Here is a 12,614-nt window from a genome sequence, read left to right on the forward strand (position 1 = left end):
TCAGTAGCCTAAAGCCCTAACTTTAGCCTCTGTCAGTTAAAACACAATGGAGGATCAGTATTGCAAGAAGGCATCATGACTGTACCCTTTCCTTGTTCCCTGACCTAGTTCACTTTTCTCCATGAGGCACTAACAACCACAGGAAGGGAATGATAATATATAAAGTCCTCTGTTGGCTCTGTACGCATTCTTACGCAGGGGTGATTCCTCCTGGCCCAAGACAAACTGGCAGTGTATTGAAGAGTGGCTATACTTCACAGGACCATTTTGTCCTATAAAGGTAAGTAGTACACACCACTAATTAAAAAAAAAATCTGTACTCATTTTATCCACAAATGCCTGATTTCAATATACCAATTTTTACTTCCACAATAACTGGGATAGCAAAATACTAAAAACAGATCATTTAAGAAACAATGAACATTCAAAATGCCACAACAAAAATTGCCATTGCCAGGAAAAATTATGGATTTTTTTTATATTGGGTGTCATTTTAGATTACACTTACAAAGAAAATATAAAATATTCTTTCTGAAGTTAAAATATTTCAATCATTGTGTTCAGCTTTTAAAATAACCTGTTGTTTGTGTCTTATATCTATTTGATATAGTCAGTTGTTTTTGAATTTAAAAATGTGAATTTGAGGCATGAGGAAGAACTTTCCTTTATAATGCATAAACTCAATTCATCCAGGAAGAAAACTGTTTCTAAAGTGTTAGATAAAATATATAGCATAACATCGCATATTAGTGCTTTTGGGCTTTCTAAAGTTGCAACATACTTCTAATGTACACGCTGAATGTTTCATGCTTTCTTACAGCTTACTGTTACTGTCTTACAGCATTAAATACAGTAGAGTAGTTATATTAGTGGAAAGTATTAATAGATGTTGAGTTCTCTGTAGTCTCTCTTTCTCTTCCCCTCTTTCTCCCCTGTAACAACCTGTGTCTATTAAAATATTGATTAAATCCAGTGAAGTGAGCTGATGAATTTCTCAACCTAGAGTATGAGTAGCCTTATTTTAGTTCTGTTATCTTTCATGGTGCTTACAAACTGTCCCCTTGTTTAATATATGTGGAATTTGTAAATCAAATAAAAGATTAAAACATTTAATTTTTCATATGTTTTTGTTTAGCAGAAGTATAGATGACTCCAGGTTTCACAGCCTAAACCAACACATAGGTAATATAAAGTAGGAAGAAAAATACCAGGAATTATGTAACTTCCTGCACTTGCCTCTGAAGAAGTTGGTACTGGCTACCAGGGCTAAAGGGTACTGGATTAGATAAATTACTGATCTGATCTGTTATCAATAAGACTATTAAAGAGTCATTTTCAAAAAGCACACTTACCAGTAGATTATGGATATTCAAGCTTTCCAACTGTAAATGAGAAACAGTGACATTCAAAAAACCTGAAACAGTACAGCTGGAATTTGGGAGAATCAATGCCCATCTTGAATTCCTAGATTGCTATCTAGTATAGAGATTAGAGCTACTGAAGTGCTGATATACTCATCTTAACATTGATTTATGTTTCCACATGTGAGAGCATTGACTTAGAAGCCAGATACTCAGCTGTAAATCTGTGAACAACTTTAGTGGAACTAAGATGATTTACATGAGCTGATGATTTGGATTTTGGAGTCTAAATCAGTTTTGGGCATCTATTGGACATGTTTCCCTCTCTTATTACAGACATCTCATTTAGCCCTGTGCATCTGTAAAGAATTACCAAGGGTTAAAAGGAATCACTTGCTGGCTAAAAATATACTTTTCCAAGGGAGATCAAGGAATTCAAAATGAATAACCATGGCATTTTTATTACATATTTGAATAGACTGATGTCATTCACTTAGTTGCACTGGTGAACTCTGGAACATTGAAAGACTGCAAATTTCATTAAGTTAGCAAGATTGTTTTTTGTTAACATGATGTGAACTTAATGATTTTAGTAGCATTAACACATCAAGAAGTCAGAATTTTACTAATTGCTCCATGTTAGTGCTCTAGAAACATCTCATTTATTTTTGTCTTATTCCAGCATTAAAATTTGCAATTCTGCTCTGCAAGACCTGCCCATTTTCAGCTTGTATCAAAAGCCCCTGTGACTACATCTGTATGCTTTTGATTATAAATTTATGTGCTTACCTGATTTCTAAGACCAAAAAACCCTGCTTGGCCAGTATAAGGACAATTAGTCACTTTCACTAATTCCACATGAAAACACATAAGTACAATAAGACACTATATTAGCCACTCATTCTTGTCACTGCATATCATGACACCATAGCTATGCTGGCACTTGACACTATCTTTGAGTTAGGCTGTCTTTTATAATCAAGGTCAACAACAAAACACTAGAAGTGGGTTGATATGATTTGAGGTCCTTCTCTTGAATTGTGAATCTGTGGCTTGTGTCAATCTAAGCATTTATAAAGATGTTTTACAAAAAAAATCAAAGGCAAATGTTTTTACATTAAATCTTATAAAACTGTACAAAATAGTCTACAGCATGAAAATGTCCATTGAACTATGAATTGGTTATGAACTTTAGTAAACAGAATAATCCTAATGTTTCAAATATTTATCATATTAAATCACTGTATTCATACAGTCCTGCATGTATAGTATTTTCAATGGCACCATAAACATAGTTGTCAGAAAATACATTAACCCTCTCCCACTAGAAGCTATGTATCATAGTGCCTTTCTGTCAAGAGTTTAAAAAATTCATCATATATCATTGATTGAATAAAAAAAAATCTTACCACAATAAAATCTAGAATTGACACTATCCAGGACAGTAAATCAAAGTGGGACATAAAATATTTTCTAGCTTGCAGATCATCTTACATTTACTATTACTGTGATAGCATAATTGAAAACAGTAAATGTTATTAAATAATACCTGGTTTATGAAGCATACTGGATTTCAGAGATCCATAGTAACCACTTTACAGGTATGAGGAATCCGAACAACTCCTCTCTCTGACACAATTCAATTCCTCTTTAACACCAATCAGGAAAAATAAGTTTGATCAAAATTAACCTTTTTCTTTATAGAAGTGCACTCAGCTGGATAAAACCCTATTTTGTTTACTTATGTTTCCCTTTGTCGGACATTCATTCAGTAAGCCTTGAACATATGCTTGAGCATATGGTAAAGTAGTTTGGTAGGGCAGGGAAACTCATTATCCATACCCCTCAATAAACCTAAGTGTTTAAAAAAATTAAATGGTTAAGGCAACTATACTGATATAGAGACACACCATATGTTTTGTATATTGCTTCCTACAATCTAAACAATTAGAGTGAAAACAAGAGGTTCAAACATGCTCTGATCTTCTTGACCGCTTATCAAACTGGTAGATAGGAATTTTATCAAACTGGCAGACAGTACTTCACTTGACCATGGGTTACAACTGTAGACATAAGTTATGAGCCACATACTAGAGAAATAATGTATATATTGGCTTACAGACTGATCATCTGTTTGAATTTATCAGAAGCTTACAAACAGAAACAGCCAGTCAGATTATTCAGTGAATAAAATGGGAAAAATGCCAACATATAAATTCACAATTTTAGTGTTCTTAATTATTTCAATCCAATAATTTAAACTATTCAGATCCCCTATCATCATCTGTTTTATGTTTTGAGTGGATAATATTAAGGACCATCTTCAGGCACATTGTAAGTACTGATACTTGCTATCAGCCGATCCCAGCCTATTTTTTTTAGGATTTATTCTAGCATACCATATAATACTAGAGAGCCTTTTAACTTTGTTTTCTGTTGGGTAAGGCTGTAGGTATAAATGACAGTGAACAAAAATGTTTGCACAGTTGCTGCCATATAATGCTGCTACGAAAGATAATGCCACAAAATTGCTAGTGCTGCTATAATGGAAAGGGAGGGACTTGTGGCTTGACTGCCCACGTTCCCAGCATCGTGTTTAGAAGATGACTTTACAGTGGTTGTGGTGGTTGTGGTGTCAATCTTTTTCACAGTTGGTTTTGGTTCACTCCTATCATCTGGATAGGTCTTCTTTTCTTTGAGTATATCTAAGAAAAACGAGAAAAGAAAATATGCCATGATCATACTGTGTCATCTGCACACAGCTCTATTCTGTTTCAGTTAATGTACTCAGGGGTGGTTTGGGGTTCATATTTTCCTAAAGGCTATTTATTGCTTGGCCGCTGCTTGTAGGCATGGATCCTCTTGGATTACTGTGCATTAGATGATGTGGAGGTCTTAGGTGCCTATTAGCATGCACACGTTTATATGTCTACACTTGTCAGTCATGCTCAGGTAGAGGATGAAATATCTTACATTTAGGAGTTACTGCTGTGTAATGTATCTCAATACTCTTACCCTTTTCAAGGACTGTGGCTTAAAGCCACAATTTATTTAACCATTAACATTTACTCTGGCCTCATGTTTGTTTTTACCATACAAAGTATGGTATTTTATATAAAGCAACTGACATCTCCCTGCTCAAAACCCCAGAGGATTCACCTTGAAGGAGCGACTCTTTAAGATCTGCTAGGAATTACAGGGGGTCCCTGGGGTGAGGGGTGCTTAAGGACTACATTGAATACATGCATCTTTAAAAATACCTTGGACAGTACATTAGCAAGCTGCAAGTCCCAACAGGGATGGGAAAAATGTGACTAAGGTTGTGCAAGGACTTCCTATATTGAGGCTGTGGCCAAACTAAAAAAAATAACAAAACTATCCCTGATAGTTCAATGGTTCAGCTATTCATCTGGCTTTCAACCAAAGCCTACTCCCTTTTAAGACAGTATCCTAAATTACGGTATTTTCTGGGTTAGGTCTTTCTCAGTTTCCCCTCTAAAATCAGAATTATCTGATGCCCAAGTGGTTATGGAGACTGGTTCTAGTTCCTGCTTTAATGAATATTTAAGTAGCTTATACATAGTGGAACAGCTTTACCAGGTATGACAGAGACACCCAGGCTGAAACATCCTATTGTTTAACTAGTAGAGCACGCTTTGAGTGGTGAGGGACCTTGGTTCAAAACCTGTTTACAACTGGGCCGGGAAAGGGGTTGAACCTGGGTCTCCATATCCCAAGTGATGGGCCTAACAACCTGGCTATCAAGTCTGAAATTAATACATTTTCCAAAATGTTTTTCTCCATTTTTTTTGTCCAGAACTATTCACCATACTCAACCTGTATTCATGGGTTACTTGAACTAAAAATACGCAAGATATCAACTGCAAGCTGAGCTATAATTGATGACTATCAATACCATGCAGTTGGTCCAACAAAAGACACCATCCATAAAAATCCTTGTCTTTCCCATATCTCCTGGACCATCGTGGCTACAATAGCACACCAAAACTACATTGAATTAAAAATACATTTTTGAAGGATAAAATACTTACTTAAAAAATAAAACCCTGGCCTATCCTTATTTATGGCTTTTCTGAATGTTTGGTCCTCTCTGACTTTTCAATCTTGCACTTGCATTTTCACTCTGGAAGCTGGTGGAGTACAAGCCTAATTATGACCTGCTGTGCCTAGAGGTAAGTGCAAATGAAGTTGAAACAAGATCACTTCTTTTCCGGCATGGAACTTTAAAAAAATTCTTCTGTTAGTAGATTTCCACCAAAAAAAAAGACTTTAAAAAAGGTGAGATAACTAACTAGTGATAGATGTATTCGTTTATCTTGACTTTCCAAAACACTTTTCCCAGTGCTTGGGAAATCTGAGTCATCATTAGCATTGTTGGAAAAAAATTCTCTACTTCATCCAATACTGGGACAACACTTTTGTAGTTTGTTGGTAAAAGTGTGTTGCACAAAAGCTCCTACTTGAAGCAATTTACAAATTAGTAGCCACTGTTCATGTCTAGTTTAAATTTATTTTTGTGAGTAAATGCAATGCATATCTGCATAAGACCAAATGCCTAGATCTGTAATACAGGTTAAGCAACAGTCCTAGCTTAAGATCAAATCTCTAAAGGTGCATGCAAATGTTTGCCACACCTGGTCTATGATCAAGTGGCTTAGTTTAAGCCAAGAGTTCATAGATTGGGGGGGGAGGGAAGTATGCATAAGCATTTGCTGGAACTATGCCAGGAACCTGGTGTAAGAAACTTAGACTGTGGGGAGAGGTGGGTGGGATTGAGCAGGGGCTAGTGTGTCCACAAGTGGGTTTGGTGTGTCTACAGGGGTGGGGAGAGGAGCTAAAAATAGCCTGGCCAGGGTGAGGCAGGGTAGGAAGAGAGCAGCCCCAGGGTTGAGGCAAGCACTTGGGCTTTTCCAGCCCCAGGGCTGCATTCTGAACATGTAGGCTGCCTATACATGTGCTCAGAGGTGGGGCATTTTAATTAGAATGGTTCCCGAAGAGTAAAACGTCATAGCATAATGTGTATTAAGCTCCAGCACATTTAAAAATGGCTATGGGATGCTTTATTTAAACTTCATTCAATGAGTCATGGAGGATTAATACATATGTTGCTGCAGTGATGCTGGAACATTTTAATTAGACACCAATGAGCATTTCTATAGGCAGCTGTTTGCTGGATCAGGTTAACCAAGTTAGATTGGGCCCCTCCATTTTTGACCTGATGTAACCCTCCCCTCCCCCCCCATACACACAATGTCTGCACAGATCGGAATTTAGATGGACCTAAACCTAGTTGGGCTGATCTAGATATAATTACTTCATGTACCCTTAATCATGGAAGCAATTCCTGGCAGGAATTGGAAAGAAGGAAAGGATTCCAGAAATGTAAATGCAATCTGAGATGATTGTCTACAAGTAAGTCGTTTTGAACAGCCATCAATAAATTCACTTGATAATAGAAATGAGCGATTGTACTAGAAAATACATATTGTTCTTTTGCCAATACAAATTGTTAAAGAAATGTGATGCATTGTTCCCTCTTTATCATAATTTTATCATTGATCTGGAAGAAACTAATAATTTCTAGAACTGATTCAAGGTTAACTGAGAGAAGGGATTTTGGTTGGCAAGTTTACAGGGGAAAAAGGTTAGAACCTCCCATGAAGAAAAGTTTCTTTTCAGTAACAACTTGTGGTGAAGTTCACAGAAGGGGAAAAAAGACTGTGGTCAGTGCCTAGAAAATATCAGTATTCTGAGGACACTTACAGACAAATGGACAACCTTCAGACTGTCATTACAGTAAAATAAGTATAAATCACAGAAATAGGTGTGTTCTGACACTGCCTAGCTTCCCTTTCTATCACTGTCATTCTCCTTTTTGACTGCAGTAAAGGCACTATTCCTCTACTGCCTCTTATATCACAGCAGGCTGCTGACTTCAGGTCTGCTGGGCCAGCTGATTAAATTAAGACCTCACTCAGGTAAATCTATTCCCCTCTTTCACTTGGCTCTGTCCAGCATTGTAACTTGATTGGCCTCCATAAATCGGGCAGACTGAAATGTATTAATTCATTTATTTTTCTGATATTGACTTAACAAAAAATCTAAGATAAGATTTAATGCTATCAGAGAAGCTATTGGTTTTTAAAAGCCTTTCTCTCAATGACTGCTTAATGCATTACATAACAAGCATTGAATAATACATTAGAAAATTCTGCCTTTAACCTTTCCAGAAGGACTAAAATTTTAATTCTAGCTCTATGTCTTGGTAACAAAGGGTGCATCTACATGGGCACTTTACTGAAGAGCTCACTAATTAGCTCAGCAATAAAGGGTCACTGTCTACACATGTGCCTATATTAGGGCACAGTACATTAATTAACTCTTCCATAGAATAGTACTGTCTGGGAGAAGTACTATCCTATAGTGGAGTAATTTACACTGCCTCAATGCATGGGACTGGCTAGGGCACAAGGGTGCTACAGTGTGGGGATGCCTGCTGGCTAGTCCCACACCATAGCACCCTTGTGCCCCAGCCAGCCCTGACACCACTCAATGCTGAAACCTGGAGCTCAGGGCTAACCCCACAAGCCTGTCACCAGCTTGGGGCTGCTTGGCCCCAATTGCTGCAGTCCTGGGCACATGTGTATATGCTGAACCTGGCAACCACTAACTGCAGCACGAACTGTGCCTGAATTTATTGCTCTATGCTAACTGCACATTTAGAAGAACCCAAAGCATTTTTTTCTGATGTCATTCATGGACACTTTTCATTTGGGCCAGGGACAGAAGTTGCATATAAACCAGTTTAAGTAGTCAGAAACTGGTTTAAACCTGTAACAGGACAGTCCCCTGGCTTCCGCGCAATGCACAGAGTTTCTATCTGCTCTGCCTGCCCAGCACGATGAGCAATGCCTGCAGGTGGGCAGAGCAGGTGGATGCTGTCCAGAACCAGGAGGTGGAGCCCCATGCACTGGGCAGAAGCCATGGGGCTGAAGCTTCTTGCCTGCCCACCCAGAGTGGCACAGTAAGGCAGGGGCAGGGCAGCGGTGGCAGGAGTGGCTACGGTAGGAGCAGCTGGAGGCAAGAGGGGAAGAACAGCCCACCCAGTGCCGGGAAGTCTGCAACCAGTGATGCAGCTGCAGTTGCCAGGTGCTGCACAGGATAGGGGGCATGGCTGCATCGGGGAGCTACTGGGTTTGGGATCAGCCAATGCCTCTGAGCTGGCCTGGGAAGCCTGCTACCAGGCCAGCCCCTGCCCATGCTACTGGGCCAGGCTGACACAGCCGCAGCCACTGGGAAAGGCCCTTCCCAGCCAGTTGCGGCTCTATGACAGCCCTGCCTTGCCTGGGCATAGGGAGCTGGGAACAATCTGGCCATGCAGCCCCTGCAGCCCCAGGCTGAGCCGCTGCCCACTGGGAAGCAGCTGATTCCTCTGTGCCCACACTCAGCAGCACCTGCAGGCTGGCTCCGTTCAGCCCCACAGCCCCAGCTCTGCAGCCCCAGCCCTGGGTGGATAGCAGGGTTGTGCTGGTCAGCTCTGGCCAGGCCTCCTGCCACCCTAGCAGGAGTAGGGGGGAAATCTGGGCAGACCTCTGCTGGGGTCCTGTGCCCACCTGAAGACAGGGGAGTTTAATCCCCCCCAGCCCCTTTCACCTGAGGCACTGTCCTGGCTGGTGTCTGGCCTTGGGGACAGGCCTGGCAAGGGCTGCATCCCCCATCCCCCTCCATGCACACTTTGGCTGGGGTCCCTACAGGCCAGAGTGGGGGTTTAAATGTCTCCGCAATCATACTTAATCCCTGCCAGGAGCTGGTCATGCCCTCCAACCTTGCAGCTTCCCTCCAGCCTTGCAGCTGCTGCTGAAGGGAAGGCAGGCCTGTTTTAACATGCCCCAGCTTCTAGCTGGAGCCACTGTAGGCTTGTGCCTGCATTTTTGGAATCAAAAGCGAATGTCTATTTACTTGCCAATTGGTTCAATCTTTGCAGGTTAGATTAACCTGCAAAGATTGAATCAATTCAGGCTCCAGTTTTTTGAATGTCTGTCCCTAGACTTGAGGTTTAATTGTGCAAAGCTGGTATATTATGATATACTCTTTTGAAAAGGACCCAACCTGGTTTAAATTCTTCTGTAATTTATAAACTTCAATGGTATATATATTTAATTTTTCAGATGGCTTTTATGAATACCCTAATCATTTACTCACTTTTGTATTCTGGCTTGGAGACTGAGAATAAAAAGATTTTTTTCTCTTCATTTCCATCTCAGTGTTGGAGCCAGTTTTATTCAGTTTATTGCTGATGTTCAAATGGGAAAAATACAGGTTGTCTTTAAAAATGTGTGAAATATGACAGCTAGAAATTTGCTTTAAAAAAAAACAAAAACCTGAGATTCTCCTGTAATCACATGAGTCCCAGGAGCTGGGACTTTAAAAATAAAAACCACCAAAAAGAGTGAGATATATTTGGGAAAGTTGGATTACTTGGTTTTCATATAATATTTTTGTTTATTATATGATTTTAATGTTAATTTATGTAGTTTTCAACAACTTGTGATATTTAGTATGAGAACCATCTGTGAAATACAATATGAGGAAAAGTGCCACATACTTGGGGATCCATCTTTTTGTTCTATATTTACCTAGCACAAGGATGTCCAGAACCATGGTGGGGGCTCTTAGAAGCTACTACAAATGATACTGACATGCTATCATGAAATCTACAGATGACAAGGAGTGTAGTAATAGTTTCAGATCTATGAAGGTGCTTGTTAGAGATTATTAAATGCATTAATATCACAAGCAGAAGAAGGTTAACTCAGAGTATTTCACTTCATTTTAAAAACTATTTGTTGTGAATTTCTGACCTGTTCATCATATATCACTCTTTTCTGAGTTATCATGATTTTTACTACTTTACCATATAATGAAATAATCTGAACAACACATTTGAGGCTGTGGGTTTTTTGTGAATGAGACAGAATTCTCATTCAGGAAGACAGTGCACACGGGACAATGAAGGATCAGAATTATAATAATAAAAAAAGATTTCAAGAATGGGGTATCAAGTATGAAGAAAGAGAAATCAAGGAGGATAAGAAAGAGCCAGAGGCCCTGAAATTTGACTAAGGTCATTGGAGGTACTGACAAGGGCAGTTTCACTGACAGAGCCAGGAGAGAGAATGGGTGAATTTAAGAAACAAAAGGAGGCTGGGAGTGTGGTCACAGGGTCTAGCAAACAAGTGTGAAAAGAAGAGGGAAAAGAGACAGATTTGGATGGCACTTGTTGATCATTTCTTTGATTCAACAAAATGTTATATAAGGAAGGAGAATGGTACAGGAACCAGAGAGGATTTCAGGAGGGAGGAGAGGGAAAATGGGCTTTGGCTATCGGTTGCATGGAAAAACTGAAGAGACAAAGAATGAACATATAGGCAGGAGAATTGAGCAGTCATGGGACTTGCAACTAGGGAAGGAGATGTTATGGGCAAGTCAGGGTTGGTATTTGAGCCAGATTTTGTGGTGAAAGAAAAGGATAATTGGAGGAACTCTTTAAATGCTTCTCTGGCTTTTCTCAAATTATATTTATTTATTTTTTGAAAAGACTGATGGCTTTTAAAATGTTATCTCTTCCTTCCGAATGTGCAATATCAATACACATGATGCATACTCAAGAATTCATTTGAAATGGAGTATGCATTAATGTGTATTGATATGGCTAAATATACCAATTACAGGCAAATAAAAGTTTTTTGGTGGCAAGGGGGAGGAGGAGGGTGGACATGAGGATCTATATTCTCATGAATAAGAGCTCCTCTTCAACTGTTTGTGCAAAATAAGAAAAGATTCTGCAAATGTGTGAAGATGGAACAAAGTGAAAGAGGATAGTTAGATCACCCTCAATTCTGATTTTATGAATTTTTATGTGCTCTTCTTCCTAGAGTTCAGCTATCTCAGCTCCTTTGCACTATTTCAGCCTCTAAACATGTCCCAAGCATGAAAAGCATGCAAGTGTGTGTATTTCTGTATTTCTACCTTTTCAAATGTTTATTGGGTATTGGAGGCCAAATATATCAAAACAACAAATAAAAGCTATAGTTGCAATAGCTGTTCACAATTTTTTTGTCCCTCCACCAAAATTTAACTCAGTCGAAGCATAGAATAACATAAGCTTCTGACTTTTCTTTTTTCTACATACACTTACTTCTGAATAATTTAAAATCAGTTTCAACTGTTGCTATATAAATAGCACTAGTTTCCAGAAATAGTTGGCATTAAATCTCTCTCTTCTCATATACTTTTAATCAGAGAATTCCCTCATGGTATAAACTGATAACTGATCAAATACCAATGATGTTAAATGCATAATTTAAATAAAATCAGTTGCTAGACAATCCAAATGTGATTCAAAACTTTAACACAGCACTGCATCGATTTACAATAATGTGAATGATGTGATAGCTGTTGGTTATAAAAGATTTGAAAAATCATTTGCAAGGAAGGTGCATACCAAGAGCACATGGGTCCTGTGATCTGCACTCAAAGTCAGATGCATCGCTTAGGGGGTGCACGTGCAGCTCTTGAGCGTGGCGGTGCACGCCCTGCAAAAAGGCGCTGCTGACAGTGTTGGCAGCACCTGCGAGCAGTCAGTAATCCCTGCCGGCTGCTGCTGCCGGCAGTGCCTGCGGGTGGTTGCTGAACCTTGGTCAGCATTTGCCACCCCCTACCCTTGCCCATCACCAACAGTGCCACCGGTGGCTGAAAGAGCTCCCCATTCAGTCTGCTGGGTTCCTGCTGCCGCTGCCAGGCTCCCGCCACTGCCAGCATAGCTGTGTGCCCACAGCCACTGGGGGCATGCGCCATTCATGCTCAAAGTGGTTATTAGGCTAACTTAGTTTCATAGTTTGTAGGGTCGGAAGGGACCTGAGCAGATCATCAAGTCCAACTCCCTGCCATGGCAGGAAAGAGTACTGGGGTCAAATGACCCCAGCAAGGTGTTCATCCAGGCTCCCCTTAAACACCCCCAGGGTAGGAGCCAGCAGGACTTCACTTGGAAGTTGGTTCCAGATCCTAGCCACTCTGACAGTGAAGTAGCGCCTCCTGATGTCTAATCTGAATTTACCCTCTGCCAGCTTGTGACCATTATTTCTAGTCACTCCTGGTAGTGCTTGGGGGAGTACAGACTCCCCCAGTGCCTGCTGGTCCCCTCTGACTAGTTTGTAACAGGCCACTAGATCC

General features: G+C 39.9%; 1 protein-coding gene across 1 annotated transcript in view; it reads right to left on the reverse strand.

Annotated features, from left to right (window-relative positions):
* Positions 1 to 336: 336 nt before the first annotated feature.
* Positions 337 to 12,614, reverse strand: part of LOC109315373 (glypican-5-like) — a 643,246-nt gene continuing 630,968 nt past the window's right edge. Inside the window, exon 9 of the mRNA XM_019543047.1 lies at positions 337 to 4,066. Coding sequence (XP_019398592.1) covers positions 3,867 to 4,066 — 200 coding nt within the window. The 3' untranslated portion in view covers positions 337 to 3,866. The remainder of the gene's footprint in view (positions 4,067 to 12,614) is intronic.

Source organism: Crocodylus porosus, unplaced genomic scaffold (genome assembly GCF_001723895.1).
Source record: "Crocodylus porosus isolate Cpor-Errol unplaced genomic scaffold, CroPor_comp1, whole genome shotgun sequence".
Lineage (NCBI taxonomy): Eukaryota > Metazoa > Chordata > Crocodylia > Crocodylidae > Crocodylus > Crocodylus porosus.